The 22,725-nt window shown below is 36.8% G+C and overlaps 1 protein-coding gene across 2 annotated transcripts in view; it reads left to right on the top strand.

The window, feature by feature from the left end:
* LOC6566078 (small conductance calcium-activated potassium channel protein) overlaps positions 1-22,725 on the top strand; it is a 72,306-nt gene that overhangs the window by 9,103 nt on the left and 40,478 nt on the right. Inside the window, exons 2-3 of one of the 2 annotated variants that reach the window (XM_032739054.2) lie at positions 3,540-4,757; positions 9,969-10,070. In XM_032739054.2, coding sequence (XP_032594945.1) covers positions 3,540-4,757; positions 9,969-10,070 — 1,320 coding nt within the window. The remainder of the gene's footprint in view (positions 1-3,539; positions 4,758-9,968; positions 10,071-22,725) is intronic. The other variant, XM_032739055.2, reaches the window with a different exon arrangement.

The raw sequence follows: 22,725 nt of genomic DNA on the forward strand, positions 1-22,725 counted from the left end.
CCAACTGGCACATAGCTTATTCCACACAGTGAGAGCGCCACCAAGCTAGTGAGTGCCACAACTATACCACTGTATATGGAACAGAGCCTTGCTATGTCGCAAGATATTCACATATCACCCATCGAGCAGGAGGTTGACCCCAGTGTTTCACATGCCCAGCACAATTGACCATTGTTCGAATTTGTCACGCTTTTAAAACAATTAATAAAGTTTCCCACTTTTAAAATTATATCACGGCTACGAATCTGAAAGGAGGTTATGATGTCCTGCTCCTTAATCGAAACCCATTCCACTATCTTTATATTAACGGCGCATTATTTTTTTCTAGTTTAATCAAACTTACAAATAAATGCAAGTAAATACCCTTTAAGTGAATTCTTCTTAATAAATAATGGATGTTCAAAATAAGTATACATATGTGAACAATAGAGAAATTAAGTGCGATGACAAATTTGTTGACCAAAAGTCATATCAAAAGTGACCAAAATTCTTGAGATAAAAGCTTCCAAGTTTCTAGAAATCTCTATCTTTCAAGATCTTACACTTAAATAAGTTTAATAAAACTGAAACAATTTTCCAGTTCAAGGCCATTTCCCGTTTTTTTAGCAAACATTTTTTGAACATTTTTCAGGGCATCTTTGACCTTTGCCTTTTTACCCTAAGCAGCTTTATAATATATTAATCCGATTCAACAGACATGTAGATTACTACATATAAAACAAGTTTTGTTATGCAAACATTTCAGAAATTTTGATTTCTTAAAAACTAACTTTAAAAATTAAAATGCTATATTTTTTCTTGCTCATTACTTTACTATTTTGATGGATCTTTACAAGAATTGTAAGTACTTAACAAGAGTGCGGATCATATTATCATGTAGCTATTTATCTTCAAACATTATGATCAGGGCATTCAACTGGAACCGTTTACTGAAATTCATTTGCTTAACATTTTTTACGAATCAGCAACCGAATCTGATATTCTCAAACTTTCACAAACTAATACAAAAACCGAATATCGAAAATATGTTTGAAAGAAAATCATAATCTAGCTGAACCTTTGCACTTTACGTACCAAGACCGGAAACGGAAACAAAATTCGTTCAGCTTGACACCCTAACTATAATAGGATTGTTACCAATTATATAATCCTTAAAGTGCCGGAACAGCAAGCTGATTCTTTGTGAATAAAAAGTGTATGCTAAATTGCTGTATTGTCTGAGAAAATTGCTGTTTTTATTAAATGTTGTGGCTAATGTGATTAATTGCACAATTGTTCAACTTTAGTCGACTCATCAAGGATTACGTATGTGTGTGTGTGTGTGTGTGTGTACAACTTTCCTCGCAACGCGTGACAGTGCCATCAAAATGAGAAGCGACGCCATTCATCAGCAACGGTTGCTTTGAATGATTGTTTTCAAATTGCGATTAGGGTTAGATTGAATTCATGTAGAACGACACGTGAACTGCAACAATATGCAAATGCATTAGCACGTTGCCGTTGGCAGGTTGCTGGTCCGATAACTGCGGTCATATGTAGTATTAGTAGCAGTAGTAAGTAGCCCGGCATGACTTTGCATATTGTACAATACAAATAGCATTTTCAACCCAATTGCTGGCAATGGATTGTCTGGCAACTGGGGACTGGACTTAGACATGGCTTTGGGGACTGGGACATGGGATGTGGTATGTGGTACGTGCAACGTGGTGGTCTGGGTATCGACTATTTTAAGTGGCACGCTCGACATGCTAACGGATACCGGATAGGTGGATAGTTGAATAGGATTGCTAGATTGTTGTTAGAGGTTATGTTTGGGTTTGGGTTTGGGTTTGGTTTGGTTGGTTCTATTTTTCCCGACATTTCACATTTCGTGTCGCTAATGTCCCCAGACTCATGTCCTTTGTCATTGTTATTGTAATTGTGTTACTGTTACTGTTCTCGTTACCGCTACAGTGACCGTTACCGTTACGGTTAGCGTTAACGTTAACGTTACTGCCAGTCCCGGCACAATGCCACAAGGCAGCAATAATAACAGCCATGCCTAATGAAAAAGCTCTACTTAGTTGAAAGTGACCGAATAAATTCATACCCTGTACGTAAGAAGAAAGAACAAAGAAAGTCTCTTCTATATATGCTTAAGGCTATCGATAATATTGATATGTTATCAAAGTGCTCTTCAGCACTTTAACTTTCCAGTATACAATATATGCCCATTGGGCGCAAGCTTCTCGCATAATTTTCAATGTTCGATGCATATGTATGGATTGAGTTATTGATTTTCATTGTGTGAGATTCGAAAGTGGTGCCACATAAGTTTTTTCGTGTCATCCGCACCTGCGAAATACCCAAAAAACAAAGCGACGCCCACCTGTCAATCGCCTCAATATCAGCCACATTACATCACATCACACCACAACAGAACAGAACAGAACAGAACAGAACAGAACAACCCACAATTCACACACATATTGGCCAACCAACCAACCAATCAAGCCAACCCGTCATACCTATTGGGCCCAGTGTTGCCACAACATTTTGTAAATCAAAAAAAGCCAAGCCGAACAGAAAATTGTTAATGCTGAAACAGCATTTAAAGTTTCCAGAAAGATATGCCAAATATGATTATAAATCAGATTGGTAGTTATAGATCGGATTAAAAAAAAACAAAAATTTGTTAAAAATTAATTTTACAAAAAATCACTACAGAACTATTTGCTATTATTTCAAGAGAAATTTTTATTTAAAAATAAATATTTCTTATTTCATGTAATTAGTATATATATATAAGCTAAACTTCTGGCTATTATTAGATAGCCAAAATGGCAACACTGTAGACCTCATGTAGGAAAAATTGACATATATATATATATATCTTTATATATATATATATTTGTTTTACAAACACAGACACACACACACACAGCTTAAGATCATGTGCGTGAGTTCATGTTTGCATTTCAATGTTTGCTATCCCGTAGGTGTGCGGTCATCAAGTTTTCCAGCACAGCAGGTTTACCGTTACAAACATACTAACAAAAAAAAAAAAAACCGAGGAAAAAAAACACACACACACACACACACTTGCACATATGTACAGCCACATATTTACACTTATATATATATATATGTATATATGTAAATATTAAGGTATGCTCCCCGCTAGAATCTGTGTTTTTTCTTTTGCTTTTGCCGTTATCTTCAGTGCACTCCACTTCTGCTTCTTCTTCTTATTCTCCTTTCATATGTTGTAGTTTATGAAAGCTTTTTGGTAGTGGAGAGCTTTTCAGCACACAATCAGCTTAGCTATTTTAGCTTATTTTCTGGGGTCTTTCCTTCCCTTCGGCTTCGTCTCTCTTGAATTGAACTCGTATAATCCTTGTGATTAAGGACCTAACACGCACATACCTAATGACAGTCAGCTTACATTTTCGGTAAAGCTTACGATTTGATCCTTTACTTGGATTCGAATTAATTGAAAGTTAATTTGATTAAGATTGTTGTTGTTATTTTTGTATTTTTTGTTGGTTTTTTTGTTGCAGATGTCAATTCAAAAGTTAAACGACAACGCCAACTCGGGCTATGTTAGCTCCGAGGAGACGGACTCCCTGCTAGTATCGAATCCAACAAAGGGCGGACGCACCGCCCTGCTTCGCCAGGTGAAGAATAGCAGCAGCTCCGTCAACGGACCCACATCGAACAATATGGCTTCCACGTCCGGTGGCAAACCGACACTGATGCGTCAGGATCGAACTTCCACATATCTAACCAGTCCGCAACAGTCACAGCATGCACGCATGGGATCCGAGGAGAGTATGCGTGGCATTGTTGTGGCTCATATAGGTGGTGGTGGTGGTGGTGGCAATGGCAACGGACACGACGAGGATATTGAGCAAGGACTGCGTGCCGCGATAGTGCCTGATATTGAAGTACATGAAGAGGACCAAGAACTAACACAAAACACATCAACAACAACATCAATATCAGCTGGCAATGCAACGACCAAACAGCATCAGCAACAACAACAAGAACAACAACAGCAACAGCAACAGAAACCGACCATATCAATTATGAATTTAAGCTTAAAGCCACATGAACAAGGAACGGGAATGGCAATGGGAAAGGGTATGGGAACTGGAACGGGAACGGGAACGGGCACGGGCACGGGAACAGCGACCGGTTCGAGTCATCCAAATTTGGGCACATCATCATATCAGAATTTATCATCGAGTATACCGCCAAGTGCACCAAGTCGATGTCGAGCCTGCCGCAATTGCAGTCGCCGGGCATCGACGACACCCATCTCGACGGGCGGTCAAATCGATCGTTCCGCATCGCGGGACAGTGTGAAAAGTGCCTTCCAACAGGGTAATTTGACCAGCTCGATGGCCATATGCATATCAAATTCAGCCCTCCAACAGCAGCAACAGCAGCAGCAGCAGTTGCAATTGCATCACCAGCAACAGTTGCAGTCGCATCAGCAGCATCAACAGTTGCAACTGTATCACTATCAGCAACCGCAGGTGCCGCCAGTATTAATCACTTCATCGCCGACAAATGGGTCACGTATAATACGCCAGAGCTCACAGCCGGAGTCGAGCACAACGGCCATCTGCTGTGGATCGCACAGCTCGTGCGGACACTCGCACACCGTTCCGAATGTCTCTTTGAAGCAGCTACGCGAAAGCACAACAGATGGCATTGCGGGCATTGCGGCCGATTCCCTACGGATCAATGGCGGCATGCGTCCATTCAAGCAGGTAAACGACAATCTATATATTCATATACATATTTATTCATAACAATAATTATAAACAATAACAAGTAAACAAAAACGGACTACAAAGTACAGTTCATTCTTTGGCACTCCGAACTTTTAATACCCTTGCAGAACGGTTATTTCGATCGACAGCATTTTGTAACTTTGGAAGTGGTCCGAAGTTGATAAGTTCTTTATCAAATGTTAAGAGTAGGCCAACAAAAATAGTATATAAGTCAGGTATTGAGTAAACATTTTAGAAAAAAAATTAAAAAATTAAATTCGATTTTTCTTTTCTTAACATATTCAGAAATTATAGGCACCATAAGCACTAGATAACATTCAATGACCTATTTAATATCTAAAACAATTAGCCTACAAAAAAAGAAGTATGTGAGCGTAAATCAATAATGAAATCACTTATTACTGATTCTTTTGTGGCCATGATCGAAGATATCATCAAAGACATTAACTTTCATATACATAAATAGAGACAGGCAACTATATTAAGCAATATATTTAATGTGGTTCGAGATATCTGTCATTCAATGCGCTGCACAACACACGATAATATTATAATAACCTCTGCAAGGGTTTACTAAATGGCCAAAATGAAAATTGTGTCAAGGTCAATTTAACTGCGTGTGTATGTGTGTGTGTAAATAACCATAGCTAAATGTGTCTGTGCTAGAAGTTAACCTCAAAGTGTGTATATAACCCAATAATCGTGTTACTCCAATTAACTGTCCCTTTCTGTCTCGTACCTTCTCTATTTTAGCATTGTGTACATACAACCATACTGTACACACTGTAAATAGAAATACTTAAATACCTTGAATCTATTACAATACTGAATACCGTGTAGCGTAGCTTGCACTCGATGTTATATGTTCCCAGCAATCGAATTCCCCGTCCAATAATGAAACCGACTTGATTACAGTTGCTTTCAACAGAGCAATTACTTTTAATTGATTTCGGTTGAAATTAAATATGCTGTGATATTGATTGCCAACAATGGCGCTACTTTACAAAACAAGTTGGCAGCTCACAAAATAAAGCCAAGCACTTGAGGAATTAACAGCATTTTCTTCTCCCCATTAAATCAATCTGTCTGCCTATGGGAAGTGTCCCATTTGTTTCGCTGCCTATTAGCCAGCAAATTGATGGTCCTATCTGAAATAGGCCAAAACATCTTAAATAGCAATTTCCACTTAAGACTTGACAGCATTCCTTCTCCTCGGAGATCAATCTGTTGTCTCGCTAGTTATTACTTAAAAACAAAACGAAACAATTGCTAATCGACACTTTGGCCCAATTGAGAGCTTATCTTTTGACCAAGGCCTCTCACATCCCAATTCCCATTCCAATTCCCATTCCAATTCCCATTCCCATTCGCATTCCCATCCAACCTGTCAGTTGTAGTTAAGCCAACGAGATGATTTAAATTATTGTTTATTACTCTTGTTTGCTGGTGTTATAAATTTAATGACTCGCATAAATAAATGATCAAAACCCATGGGTTTTTAATCATCATTTGACCCATATATTTGTACATTTAATATTGGAAACGCGATTCTGGCTCGATTCTCATGCTAAAATTAATCCCTTAAGTGCTTGTTGAAGCTTTTCGCATACATAATTTTGTCAAAAGTGATCCGATCGAAAGCCAGGTCTTCTTAATCATAGCTTGACCTTTATATTAATGCTGCATTTAAAGTTGGATAAACTGAATACATCAAAAAGTGCTTTTAGTTTCCTCGACCATATGTTTGTTAAAAAATATGAGGGCTTCTTACTCATGGTTTCATTTCTAGATTAATACTACATTTAAAGCTGACAACGCTGTTCCGACTCGATTTCCATATTAGAATTGGAAAAAGGGCATGCTCAAAATTTTCCACACCCATAATTTTGTTTTCAAAAGTAAGACGATTTTTAAAACCGTAAAACTCTAAATATAATATATTTGTATTCCACTATGCGATACATTTTATCTACTTAGTTATTATATAGCCATCAATATATATTTTTATAGGTATGTATTTGTATTTAATGAGTTTTAGTTTGCAATAATATTATACTATTTGTAGTTTTAAATGTCTGAACACCTGCCAAATTGTAGAATTAGTTTGTAAGTGCCACTAAGTTCTCCAAATAGCATTTTCAATTTTCCGTCAAGTTGACTTCCATGCATTAAGTACTTAGGTATTATAATAGACACTCAAGCATTTTCATCGTTTTGCTGCCGCTTTCATTTTTCATTTTTCATTTTTCATTTTGTTTTTTTTTCCACTTTCAGTCGCTTTTTGAATTGTTGTTATTATTTTCGTTTTTCTTGTTATTTTCTGTTTGTGTATCTAATTTTTCACATTTTCACGCGCTTAAATCCAATTAGGAAAAATCAATATTGCTCATACGCGACGTTGCCTCAATAATATTAATTATAATATTTTCCATATTTTGCCGATCATAATTAAAACATTTTGTTTACGCCAGCAATAAATTTTTGGGCGTGTTTCGAAGTGATGCGTAAGTGGGTGGTTGGGTGGTTGTGCGTTCGGTACAGTTGCTGAGAGGTTGGCATATTTATTTTGACAGGCGAATGGCAGAGAAGACAGTAAATCAAATTTGAGCGGCCAATTCATGCGAAAATCACTCGTTATCCAAATTGAAAAAGCGTGCTCGCGCCCGAGAAAAACCCGCAATTGATTATTCATATAGCATTTGAATTAGAAATTCGCTCAAATGGCCAATTCGTATTCATATCTCTTTCTTAATATATACATACATTTATTTTTGTATATTTATTCAAGAAATTGAAAACACGCAGCGAAGTCATCAAAATTTGCTTGAATGCTGTCAGTGGCAGTGCTATTTAAATGTTTAAGCGCTTCCTAAATATAGAATTATAATTAGTATTGTAATTAATATCAATAAATTTTGACAGTGTCTGAACTTTCTATTTCCCATTTCTCTGTTTTGTTTCTGTTTCTGTATCAGTTTGTTGTCTGTTTTTTGTTTTTTTTTGTTTTCGTGTATTTCTTGTTGAGCGCCTTTCTCCACGGCTGGCTGTGACCTTAACATGATTGATGAACTTTTTCACTCCTTGACATTTGATGTCGCGTTTTTGTCCCACATACAATTTTTGGTTTATGTATTTTTTGCCCTCACCCAGCTTTTTGGCTGTAGATAATCGACAATTTGTCCAGGAGCTGTTAAAGAAGAAATTAGCTTGTCTGACAAAAAAAAAAGAGAAAAAAGCTTTCCCACATTGAAAACAAAAAGTTTCAAACTGACTGTGGTCGCCGGCGAATGATAAGGAAGAATTGTTGCCATAGCCACCATACTCCTAAAGTATGTGAGGCATACCTCAATCAAAAAATGTAATTTACTTTTGAGCGACAATTACATACATTTGGCTTGAGAGCTTAAAGCTTTCAGCTCTCAATTTGATATGTGGCGGAAGAAAGAGACAAAGCTTCTGGAAGCATGCACACATAAATTGTGTATGCAATTTAAAGTACTGGCAAACCATAAATAAATACTCAACTACCCAGTTGTTTAGCTATGCAGGAACATGCGTGTTGCTGCACACTATTTGCAATAGTTTGTTTGTTGAGCAGAAAGCTTTGGAATTTTACGCGGGCAGCCGTTAGTTGAAAGCTTTTTGTGCGCGAAAGCTTTCGTGGCGGCGATTTCGAAGTTTCACAATAGTTTCAAAAGGTTTCCTCAAAGCTCCGCCTCTCATTAATTATGCAACGCGTCAAGAAAACTTTTCATTCGACTCCACACACACCCACTCACACACACACTGGCACGCGTACAGAGTATTTCTGTGTGGTTGTGTCAGCAAAAAAAAAAAAAATAAATAAAAACAAAATGTAAGCATCGTCGATGTATTTTACTTATATATTTTTTTGTCTAGTAATTCAGATTATTAAATTGCATCATTTTATAGTCATTGTTTCCCCCATTTTGCACTTTGTGCCAAGACACATTACATGCATTTTACATTGCCTACTTTTGCGCTTGCAATAAATCGTGAGAATATATTAAAAAAAAAAAAACTGCTGATTGGCCAAACATTGCATTCGAGTGTTAATTAAATAATTTTCCCGTCTGCTAAATGTAAATGAAGCAATCTGATTTCTGCAATAAACTGACAAGTGAATAATACTGTCGATAATTTTGGGGGTGATTATATTTGAAGTCTATCAGCTAATTACAGATGGCAAAATTATCGCAAAAAAATTTTCGTGTAAATAATCTACAAAATGGGAATAACTAATTTAAATAATTGTCATAATGATGGATTGCGGATTAAGAAGACTTTCTGTCAGGCAAGTGTAATAATAACAACAGTATAATTGATTATTGATTATTGTTATAATTGCTGAGCTTATTTGGAATTTCTAGAACAACAAAAAAGTTGTTTAAGCGAGAACTGAATTTTTTTACGAACTTTACCGACTTAGAAACCATTTTGAAATAAAGGCAGAACAGAAATTTTATTGTTTTTTATTTTCTTTTGGATCCATTGACAGAAGTGCTATTTAATACCTCTATATACATATGATATGATACATAGTTAGATATGTATAAGCGATAATTAGTAAACCAAACTAAAGAAAAGCTCTTAGTGTGCGCGCAAAAGTATGCAATGAAAGGCTTAAGTATATTAAAATACAATTAATTGTTAACCAAACTTCAAACTATTTACCAGGGTGTCAAACTGAATCATATTTCCGATCTGTTCCGGTTCCGGTATGTAAAGCGTAAAGTTTTCGATAAGGGTTATGAATTGAATGCACTTTCTTTTTATATATATGTATATTTAAATGTTTCTTAAAAATATGTTGAATTACGTTTCGGGTTCTGAATTTCAATCGGTGAAGTTTCGGTTTCGATTTCGATTTGACACCCTGCTATTTACTGATTCCACACAATTAAAATTCCATATTATTAACTAAGTCCTTAAATTGTACTCTATATAGTTATATAACCATATACCTAGCTATGTGTACATGTATATCCATGTATGTATTACTATTGTTATTGATTCTAGTTATGCTTAGCGTATGTATATCCTTTACTAGCCGCCTCAATGCCTACTTATGTAAATGCTTAACCTTTATAGTTATGTAAATGCGATAACTCTATTTGAACAAGTTAACCAGGTACTAATCGCAATTCACATCATGATTCTCCTCAGGGCGTTCTTCTAATGCCACGCACATTGTCCGAAAGCCGAAAGTTACGACTTAGAAGGGCCTTCACAGAGGCCACTAACGAAACGCTTCAAAGCTCCAAAATGGTATTTAATCTAAATCTTACAAAAAAAAAAAACCCCTCTCAACCCTCCCAAAACACAAAAAATAAATAAATACATTTTATGGCTATAATTTTCCCCTTTCAGCTTTGATTAGCAAAGTTAAAACTTTATATGTATTGTGTACATACAAAAAAAAAAAAAAAAAATACAAAACAAAAAATAGCAAAATCAAATTTTAAAGTTTTATAGTTGAATTTTGATTCGAATACATTTACGTGGCACCGTTTTCTTCCCAAATGCGAAATACAAAATTTGCCACATTTGAATGCGCCCGTTAACCATTATTTTGAGTAAATACTCATACTTGCATTCGCATTCGTATTCATAGTCATACTCGTATTGTGCTTGCACACACAAATCAATCGTTCAATCAGTCAATCAATCTTCGTTTAGTGCATCCGCCAGTTCATCAAGTTGTAGCTCTTCCAAAATTTAGATGGCAATTTCAAATACTTCAATGCTCCATCGAATGTCGCTTGTAGCTGATTGCCACTCATTCAATCAACATTCGCACGCTCATTCCACTGCACATTCAAATTCACATTTACACATCACATTCACATTAACATAGTGGCTCGTTAGCTGCGTTATTGCATCGTGAATAATAGTGAATATTAGATGCTAAAGAGTATTATAGTTATAAGTGATTGCAAAGGTAAGCGTATATAAAATATTTTATATTGCCACTTTAAGTGTATGTTGCCTGCCGTTACCGTTATGAATAAATACAATGCACTCGTTAATCGTAGGAAGCACCATATAAAACCCAAGCAATATACTGTTATATCACGTACTGGTATATCAGTTTTTTGATTATCTGAAATATATAAAAATGATTAAATATTTTCAATATTCTATACTACCAGGATGTCACATCGAATTGATTTTGGTAAGAGTTAAGAATTGACTTCAACTTCTCTTTGGTATTCAATTCCGTTCTGGTAGCATATGAAGTAATCATATCGGTACCTGTAACTGGTTGTTAAAAAAAGAAAAATTGAATTTTAAAACTGATTCTAAATTTCACTTTGACACTTGGAACACTAATTTTATGATACCCAGTGAAATCAAAATTTTGAAACTGCAATATTTTAACATTTAAAATATAGAATGCTACCCAGATGGGTTATAATTTTTATAGTTTTGAAACAAAAGACATTGGGATTATATGTGTTATTTGACTTCAACTTTATATTTGCAATGAACATGATAATTTCATTGTATAAATATTCGGTATATATTATATTATATATTTTAATGACCAATCTGAAAAAAGAGTCTTAAAAACATTTAAAATTGGAAAGTTTGATAATATCTATTTACATTTATATATATTACGATTACTTTATTATAATAATAACATAGATCAAACTTAATAAATTATAAGCCTGTTTCTTCAAATCTTATATTGATAAATAAATTTTTTAATGTTTTCTTAAGATTGTTGAAAATTCAAACCAGCATATTTTGGCTATTCACTCATATTTGATCAGAATAGAATGTTATTAAATGAATTGAGTATTCTAAAGTAGGCGGAACACTTTGATGTCTTTAATGAGACTATTAAGAATCTTTTCAACTTCCGCACATACTTAAATTTGAATACGCGCCTCAAAATATTGAAATTATTGGTTTCAAAATATTTGGCTATAAATAATTGACAAATTTTAGGTGTATTCCTTGAACTTTGTATATTACTTATAAACTAATATATGTTTTTTGTTCTTGTGCAAATTAAATTGCATTTTCATAATATTGTAAATTTTCTGGAATTTATAGCTTTAAAATTAAGCTAAAAGCGTTTTGTGTAAAATGCAATAAATTTGGCTTATAGCCAATAATTGTTGAATAAGAATTTGTGTATGAATGTACAATGGTACTCATAATTTGTATTGGGAATAATGCCATGTAGAACAAGGTTTCTTTTTCCTTTCGTTGTTGCTGTCGTGTCTCATTTTTTTGACAATGGGAGCAGGCGGTGAATTGAGTAAAATACCATGAGTCATGCTCATTGAGCACAGGGCATCTTCAAGTTCATACAAACCTGTCAGCAGACAAATTGCCATTAAGTTTTGGCCCGGGTCCACTGCCAGCTATCAATACAGAGACAGAGAAAAAGACACAGAGAAAGAGAGAGAGAGAGAGAGAGAGTGAGAGAGAGAGAGAGAGTCCGGCAAGAAAATAATGAGCAGGAAGCGTTGAGTTGCGAGCATCGTTTCAATGACGTAGGCAATCAATTCTGTGTTCCATTGTATTCAGCGTCCATCGCATTTATACACTGAGAAAAAATGAAGCTTATTGAGTCTATTATGTGCATTTTGAGTTTGCGTCAATCATTTTGAAACAATAGTGTAAATTGTAAGAGTTCCTCTTGAAATACTATATAAGCTTATAAAATTGGGTTCTGTAACTGATTCTTAAAAATATGTTGAATTTGGATTCCGTGTCGAAGCTTTACTCGGTAAAGTTGCAACAACCTGGTTGCAAGGGTTTGTTCCTGGGTTCAAATCCCTTATTCGTATATCATTTCTGTCAACAGTCAATCAAGTTGAGTAAACTTGAATGGGGTTCTTTCCAAACAACTAAACTTAACTCGATCTGCTTTCCCATTCTTTTCCAATTCTTTTTTCCTGATTCATTCAGTTGCCTTTTGGCATTCTTGAAACATCTCCGTATATTTCATAAATCAAGAACTTGATTACTTAGAGTAATATATTTTGTATTTATTTTATTTTGTATTTTTTTTTTTGTATTTTTATCTTCTTCCGGTTGAACTTGACATTACATTTCTATGAGTGTACGCACTCTGGGGACATGGAGAGGGAGAGAGGATGGTGGGGAGGACAGCATGTTAGCCAGAGCGGATATTTCTCTCAGCGATCGCTTCGGCTGCTGTTTCCATTCAATGCTCAGCAATCAGCAATCGGCAATCGGTAATCGGGAATGGCCTAATCCGCAATCGCGATCGGCGGCGCGTGCTGCTCGACTAACACAATTAGCGATTGGAGGGGAAAGAAAAGTGCAAGAAAATGGAAAAGGGAAAAGAAAAACTGAGAATTGAATTATAAATATAAAGATTTTCGACTGGGCAAGATCATTGTGTGCGCGACCAGCGGCACCAGGTCTCAACCAAAGAACACACATGGCCAACAAATCCATGCTGGCCAACGCGAATTGAAAAGTCGGCAAGCTTTCGAGCCACAACAAAAAAAAAAAAAAAACACAAATTGAAAAACGGCCCCGCTTTTCCGTTGACCATCTGCAATTGTTTTTACCGTGCACGCGTGTTTGTGTGTGTTTTTTCTTCATTTTTTTTTTTTTTTGTTTACATTTTGGACAATTACGCAGGAAAAATCGATTTGAATAGATTTCGGATTTCGGAAAATCAACAACAAAAATCAACATTAAAACGTTGAGAATTGCGGCTGCAAACGGTTGGCAAGAAAAGGCCAAGGAGAACACAAAATATGCAGTCTTGTGTGCAACAAAAATGTGAACAAAAAAGTGCGCTGATCAATTCAATCAATTGAATCAATCACAAAAAAAAAAAACAGAAAAGAAAAAGGAAATAAGTTTGTTTTCTGTCGTAATTGTTTTGTTTTATTTTGAGTGTGTGCAATTGTTGTTTGTGGCATGTCGCCTGCCTCCTGCATGGAGAATCAATGCAAGGGCAGCCTCTACCCAAAGTGCCCGTGTCCTGGCACGGCTGCAACTGCTGCGAGTGCTGCGAGTGCGGCGAGTGCGGCGAGTGCAGTACCAGGCGCGTACCCAGCCGTGAACAACACTGCAACAATGCCAACAACGTCATCAGCGGCACAGCTGCCACCAGCTATGACGCGCACCAGCAGCGTTGGCGGCGGTAGCGCTGGCGCTGGTGGCGCCACAAATGCGTCACGTCGCACCTCCCTCTGGGTGGAGACACTGCGTCAGACCCGCAAACTTTCCTGTACCAACGACCGGCCCATATCGGTAAGTGGCACACAATGACAACAACAGCAACAACAACAACAACAGCAGACAACAACATATTTTGGGGCCAATCATTGCCATTGACAAATGGGCTTCAACTAACCGCACTAACCGACAACTAGCCATAACTATAACTATGACGTACTTACAACACACACACACACACACACACATATATATATGGATGGATAGATATATATGTGTTCATATATGTACATAAGCATATGACAGATCCAAGTTCTCAATTCTATGTCCACGTTCACGTTTCGCATCCACATCAACATCCACATTCACGTTGCGTGCCCCGCATCGAGTCAACTGTAAAAATAAACAAACCGCGCCAGTTTCGCTTAGCTAGAGACTAGAGACTAGCGACTGCGGCAATACCAAGCAAGTTATTTTCATCCAGAGCATCTGCAGACAACAACAATAACAAAAGCGCACAACATCGAAGAAATCAAAACAACAATAAAAATAAGTAAAAACATCTATTTTAGGCACGCCGAAATTTTCTATACCCTTGCAGACATCTGCTCGTAAATTCACTTATTAATTTCCAAAACTGACCGATTGTGGCCGTGTACGCTACATCTAATTTAGTGGCTATATAGTGGTCCGATCTAATCGATGCCGTTACGTGTATATTTATATAGAAAACGTCTTTGTTTATCTAGATACATATATGTGCATTTATATTTGTATTTGTATTTGTATTTGGATTTGCATTTGTATTTGTTGATTTTGGTGTTTGCTCGAAAACATTTCTTGATTACATTGATGCTGCAAAAAGGAAGTAGAAATGAATGATCGTAATTGGCTATAATTACAGGGGAATCACGATCTTTTCTCATATAGTAAGTAAATAAGTAAATATAAAAGCTGCAAGTGGCAATACATATTAAAACCCTTTCCGTTGTGGTTAGTTATAATACCAGTTTCGTTTACTGATTCTTTAAAAATTTTCAATTTCGTTTCCGATTCCAATTCAATCAGTTTCAATCGGTTAAATTCGGTTATCGGTTACGGTTTGACAACTATAGCTATAAATATAAAAAAGGAAATAAGCAAAATCATAAGAAAATAAACAAAAGTACATTGAATCAATAATAGACTTAACAGCTGGCAATTAAGTTAATTAACTTATTTTATTTTAAATTAAAAATTTGAAATTTACTCAAATTAACTTAGCAAATACGAGCAAAGTGCTCAAGAAAGTGAAGAAGCCACATTTTTAAAAGATGTTAAACAAATGTGGGAAATTCGAACAGCCACAAACACCCTCACACATACACAAACACACACACACACACACAGAAAGAGGCAGAGAGGTGTGTGCAAATCAGAAGGCGACCCGGTCGAGATGATTGTATCTTTGTATCGTATTTGTATTTGTATTTGTATTTGTATTTGTATTTGTATCGAAAAACAAATGCCCATAAATACTCGATTTCCCTATAATATAACGTAACGTATTGCCTCTCTATTATTGCCTATCCGCCTGGCCCGTCACTGACCCCTTCCCGTTGGCATTCTGTGTCTTTGATATATTGTTTAGAGTGCTGCTGGCATATGACCTAATCGATTTGCCGCGAAGCCATCTCTATTAGCAATTGGGGTAAATATATATATATACATATATGCTATTTGCCACATGTGGCGATTCTCATTAAAACATTCGAAACAAGTACACAATAAACAAAGTGTATACAATGTGTGAGAAATGAGAAAAACACAACTGAGCCGGAGATAGGGCTGTCCAGAAAGGGATATGGTCAGTAAGTCCTGACAAATCCCTTTTGGTTAACTCAACTTGACTAATGAAATCCAACTCTAAGTTCATTTCTTTTCTTTTTTTTTTTCTTTCTATTTTCTTCTACTACATTTTGAGGTCAGGGTCAGTTAATGTTGGGCATGGGGCAGTAAGGGTAGGGGGTGGCGGTGGGCGTATATGCCGTCTAGAGCTCGTCAATTACTTCAACATTTCCTGGGGGCAAAGGCAAACAAGTTATCGTCACCGTCTCATGAAAATCGATTTCGCTAGCCAAATAAAACGATAGCAACCAAAACTTCAAAAAAAAAAAAAGAAATAAAAAATAAAAACAAAATCTAATAAGAGAAAATGAAATAAAATTGTGTGTTAAACGGAGCGCGAATTCCCCGCTTGGCACTTTATTGTTTTTTTAACAAACTGCATTACTCTTGGCATTTTCTATCTGTGTGTGTGTGTGTGTGTGTGTGTGGGTGGTAGTATGCTTTTAGGTGTACCATCACTTATACCCAATCCGATTGTCAAAATGCCTAGCAGCAACTTTTTCAAAATAATGTGCATTTCATATTTTCTTCTTTTTTTGTTTTTGTTTTTGTTTAATAATCCTTTTATTTTGGCCGTCAGTTTAACTAGCTTTTAGTTAGTTGTCAGAGAGAAACGTTTGCAATATAAATTTGTTCATTTTCGATGTCGTTGAGTGTGCAGTAATGGGAATAATTAAAATATGATACTTGACGGAAATGGACGTCAAGCAAGATAAATGTATGATAAAGTTGCATATCTAACAGACAGAAGGAGGCATATCCGAAGTCAAAAACATATATAATCTTCATCAGCATTCGATGGTCGATGTCCTTTCGTCCGTTTGTCTGTCTTCTGTTAGGCATTCCAGATTTGAAATTGAAGTTCTCGTAGATCAACAAAGGTATTTCAAGTATTTTTCGCATTATGCGAATATCGATTCAAATCGATTTGCGTACACTTTTTGAGATATATGTTTTAAATCTCCAGTTTTTAAATATAAGTTCTCGTAGATTAACTTGATGTCATTTTATCGATAAGTTGCTCCTCTTTTGAATATCTGAGACACGTGCAACTGAGGTAAGGACTTGGGAGCATTCGTACTTGTTACAAGGAACTGCTTGAAATTTGTATCCTATTCTTGTAGTTGTACTATTTTATAGCTGAATGCATTTTCCAATTGTACATGTCTATCTGACTGCTGTGCAATTCGCCTTTGACACATTGAACCGTTCTGGCAATTATCGCATTTAAAAGTATTCAGTGTTTGGACTCGCCTTAAACGACTAACGCAAGTCTTCCAAAGTTAAAAATATCTATGTGAATTTCAACAGAAGTTCAGCTATTAAGCTTTAATCTAAATACATTTAGCATGCAGTTATTTTAAAGTGTATTTTAAGAATACTTACTTATTGTATACATATAAAAAATATATATAAAAAAAATCAACTCAAGTGAGAGCTCCTTTGTAGTTTGTTTACAAAGCAGAAGATGCACAGAAATAAGTCAAATCTTGAAAAGCTGATAGTTTTATACATGTTACACATGTAGCCATGTATCAGGGGAAAAATGCATATGTATATATATACATGTTGATGGCGTCAACAAAGCAATTGAAAGTCATAAATAATATGGTATCTGTGCCGTTTAAGGATTTCTTTTTTTTTTTTTTCGTTGGATCTATTTTATTTTTTGTTCATTATTTATTTATACGCTGACTCAATGAACTTTCAAGTTTGGAAAGTGCAGCGATTGTGTGACATGATATATTGGCCGAGATGTGAGATATCTGATATCTGAATTGCAATTTAGGTAACATTAATTAATGGACATGATTGAAAAGCCTGCCACTGCGTTTCACCTATCTCTGCGCCCGACTTTCGGTTCTATTTTTTTTTCCATCTTTTTGCGGTTTGGTTGGGCGTGTGTCGAATTATGAATGCAAATAGGAATTGCGGTCGACGTGTGTGCAAAATAAATAAGCAACAACACCTTCAAATAGGCATTGGATGCCATATTTGTTGATGATGAATATTATATGGACGGTGCACGACAAGCGACCACCAGAGGACATCGATGAAAGACTTGCCTGTGTGTGTGTGTGTGTGTGTGTGTGTGTGTGTGTTATATTTACACTTCTTTCTCGCAATAGCGTTGTGTTCCATTGTAAAATATTTAAGTCGTTTGTGTTAAGGCAACGCAACGCAACGCGACGCCTTTCCAATTGCAATTCATATATAAATATATATGTGGCCATATGTCGATAGTAATTGTCATAGGGCTCCATGCATAATAAAGTTAAGTCCTTGGCGGACCGTACTTAAGCAGTCGTAGAGCAGGAGCAATAGCACCAGCAGGTGCCGGATCAGGAGCAGGAGCAGGAGCAGAAGCAGAAGCAGGAGCTGTAGGTGGAGAGTACTCCGAGTATTGACTAACGCGAGCAGGTGGCTTGAATTGCCAATAACTTATAGCCTTATAGCCAGCCAGGGTCCGGTTTGTGTGCGGCTCCGTATCCGTGACCGTGTACAGGGTTCGTGGTAACGCTCGCCCCGCTTCCACCCCCAAACCCGGCAAAATACGCTTGGAAAAATAGTCAACGGAACTTGTGAAAATTTAATGATAATGGTCCTCGACAATGACTCAGTTGACGGGACCTCTCTATCGAATGCACATTTAAGTAGTTGTATGCCACATATATAACTATATATATCGTTCGATTTGTACATATATATATCCATTATCTATCCGGGTGTCTATCAATAAATGATGACAATATTGTAGAGAAACGATTTGGAATCGAACAACTGCTTCGTCCAGTTGATTGCATTTGTTGGGCTGTTTAGATCATGTTCCACCCATGATTTATTTTATTGGTATTAATGCAATTTAGATATCTATATCGAATCTTTTCAAAGAATTCTAATTAAATCGATCATCACATGGATTTATAAAATTTTATTTATCTTATTTGTTTTTAATTGTTTTGCTTTGTACTTGCTTATAGACAAATTCACATCAATTTGGCATTTTTCTTTTCATATTTGAATTGATTTCAAATTGAATTAAGGCTGTTAAAATTAAGAGCCGAGTTTCAAATTTAATAATCACTTTTCATTGAATTTTTTTCCAGTTAAATTTGTCTACAATTTATTTAAAAAAAAATAATTTAAGCCACGTTATCTTGAATGTGTTTAAGTTGTAGATGTCTGGCTCATTTCATATTACCCTCTCCACTCCACTTCCACGGCTAACTAACTGACTTATATCGAAATATGAAACTGTCAGTTGTCAACTAGTGCTACTCAAGGAATCGGGGCTTACAAATGGCTGACAAATGCATCAAGTTTTCATTTCAATGATTTATTCAAAATCTGGCATGACAACATTGTGACTATCTGTTCCTTTCCTGTTGACATATGTATGTATTGAATTTGGATTTGGGTCGGCATCATGTGTATGGTGTGTGTGTGTGTGTGTGTGTGTCCATGTCCTTATGTCGCGTTGTGTGTCCCTTTTGACAATTTGTGCCCAGCAGCTCAACGACTTTGTTTAATGATAGGTAGCAAATTAAAGGATATACCCAACACAGGAGTTGAGACTATTAAGGGCAGCTTAAGTACGGGTGAATGAGGAGCAGTTGTTAGTGGCGTGTTAGCAGGCGTCCTTTGTCCTTTCAGTTAATGTTTTTTTTTTTTTTTTTGCCCCTTTATATACCCTATGGCCATAAGAAATATTTGAAATGGTTAGCATCACGATGAGCATATATTTGTAACAGGCAGCAAATATGTATCTTTGATCCCAAAAGAGAAAAATCTTTTCTTATTTTCATTCTGTTTTATCAGTCAAACTCAGCCAGATATTATCGATAAATATCGAACATGGACTAAGATATTTCGTGCCTATTTGCAGTGTTTCAAATTTCCAAGTCAGTCAGTTCCCATAGTGCGTTAAAATAACGTAAAATCAACTTAAATCAAGAATTGGGGCTTAACATTATTTCCACCTATTTTCCTAAGTAAAAAAAATACGTTTGACAAGTTTTGCGTTCATATTGAAACAAATTGTACTTGAAATGTGATGCACAAGTTGCTAGCAATTTGATTGCGTTTATATTTGAGGCAGTGTCTGCTAGTCCAGCACTTGTAGCCTGACTAGTACCTGTCTCCAAGCACATCCATCAGCAGTTGTTGTTGCCAGGCAAATCCATTTGCAAGTTCATCATCATCAGCAGCAGCGCCAAGGATGCATTCCAAACGAGTTGCACACGCAGACACCTACAATCACACACACACACACGTGTACACTCATAGGCACTGGCAGTCACACGCAGACATGCACACATGTGTGAGTAACTAAAAAATATTGCTGAACAACGTGACTACGAAAAAAACAACAACAACAACAATGACAGCGACAACAAGAGCGACAACAACAACGACAATTGCCGATGACAAAGCAAAACGCGCAGCAGCTCAACTTTTTTGGATTGAGTATGCGTATGTGTGTGCGTGTGTGTGTGTGTGAGTGTGTGTGTGAGTGTGGATGGGTGGGTGTATGCATATGTGTGTGGGTGTGGTGAGCAGTTGGCCCGGCAGCCAGCAAGGAGCCAAATGTCGGAGCCGGGCACCTTACGCAAATCGTCGGCTGCTTGCCAATGCGCAGGACGAACCGAAGGACACGGGTAACAGGACAGCCAGGCACTTGTATCACAAAAAAAAAGAACAAACAAACCAAACAAAAAAAACAAGATAAAATTTGCTCTAAAAAGATGTGATTTCCTGCTTACTTTTGGTTGTTGTTCGAAATTGATGCACAAAATGGCAATCGAATGGCGACTGAAAATTAAATTATATTCACTTAAACCATATATCTAAATACATATGCAAGCTTGACTCTTATCTATATATATATGTATATGTATATAGTATATGCTGGATTTAGTTGCGGCAACGGATTAACTTGTAAAGTTCAATTTTGATTTTCGTATCGCGTGCCAGACGCGAATTATGTTTAGATCAAGCTCAAAAGCTCAAAGTTCACTTTGAAGCAGCAGCAGAAGCAGCAGAAGAAGCGACAGCAGCAAAAAATGACAACAACAACTACAACAACAACAATAAGGACAGGCACGCCAAAGTGCTATCAGGCGGCATTCTGGCTGCGCTCCTCGCTGAGTGTTGTTGTTGTTCTGACTACTCACTGCTTTTGTTGTTGCGAGTGTAAATGTACCCAGCTGCCAGTTGCCAGTTGCCAGTTTCCATTTATTCACACACACACACACACACACACACCCACACACGCACTCAGAAACGGACGATGAACAAAAAATAGAAAAAGAACAACTCAAAAAGCACAATGTGCAACAGAGATGGCTACAGCGCATAGCAAAAGAGCGCAAGAGCGAGCGAGTGCACGAACACGAGAGAGACACGCGCAGAGAGCGAGCCCTGAGAGAGAGAGAGAGAGACACACACAGAGAACGAAGGAGAGAGAGAGAGATAGAGATTGAAAGAGAGTGAGCGTGAGCACACACAACACAAAAATGACAATCCCAATTCATAATTGTCAAAAATTAAAAAATAACAATAAATAAAAATAGAAGTTAAAAAATAACAAAGCAAACCGACCAAAATACAGCATGGAAAAGAAAAAACAAAGGAAAAAAATGGCTAAATACCTCAATTCTTAGCCAAAAAAAGAAATGGGCAAGTTTCAGCTGACGGCGTCCACAAATCAAGTGAAAAATTGCAACAGAAGCCACAGCCAGCTGATGATGGGGGCAGAGCGAATGCCGAACCAGCTGTGCCTGAGCCTGTCTAACGGTACATCGAGAGTCGAGCGTCGAGAGTCGTTCGACCTCGCCCCTAAACATTAACTTCGCCAAAAAAAAAAAAAATAAACTGAAAAATAGAAAGAAAAAAACAACAACAGCGCGCTCACTTTCGTTTTAGCAGGACGTTCATCAAATGCGTCCCGGGTTATTGTGTCCCACTGTCGTCCCACTGTTCCACTGTCAGAGTCACAGCCAGAGTCAGAGCCAGAGCCAGAGTCGGTGTCAGAGTCGGTGTCGGTGTCTCGTTTTCGCGTTGCGCTCGTATTGTGGTCGAGTTAATTCGAACTTGGTCCTCGTCGTCGTCGTCGTCGTTGTCGTTGTCGTTGTCGTTGTCGTTGTCGTTGTCGTCGTCGTCGCAGTCGCAGTCGACGTTGTCGTCGTCACTGGGCGTCCTCCACAAAAAAAAAAAAAATAAATAAATGTTATATCCTCGTCGGTGGCAGTTGCCAGTTAAGATTCAGTCTGTATTGTGTTTACACCCATGACTGACGTAGCAAGCGCAGAGCTCCACTCAAATATAACACTTACTTAATATGTACTTACAATATAAAACAATAAAAATCCCAGAGAAGACTTCACGAACGCCATTCTCAACAGCATTGAGCAATTAACATTTCATTTAACTATCAATTAATAATAATAATCAAAATACCAAAAAAAATTATTTAAAAACTTTTAAAAATCCAAAAAAAAAAACAAAAAAAGACTTCCAACATTTTCTTGACAAATTTTTTTTCGAGTGCGCGTGTGATTGTGTGTTTGTGCTTTGAGTGTATGCTGTGTGTGTTTGTTGTGTGTGCGCCTGATTGTTGTGTGATGAGTGTGTGATGGGTGTGTGTGTGTGTGTGTTGTGTTGTGTGTAAAAAAAAGCAACAAATTAAAATTCGATTCGTAATACGTTTAAATTCAAATAGCAAATACCAAAAGTCGTAAGCAGAACAATAAAAATACAGAAAAACAAACAACAACAAAAACAGCAAAAAAAACAAAGAAAAAAAAAAGAAAACACTATGAAAGCCGAAACGATACGGCGGATGTACCAGAGCGAT

The sequence above is a fragment of the Drosophila grimshawi genome, unplaced genomic scaffold (assembly GCF_018153295.1).
Source record: "Drosophila grimshawi isolate 15287-2541.00 unplaced genomic scaffold, ASM1815329v1 contig_848, whole genome shotgun sequence".
NCBI lineage: Eukaryota > Metazoa > Arthropoda > Insecta > Diptera > Drosophilidae > Drosophila > Drosophila grimshawi.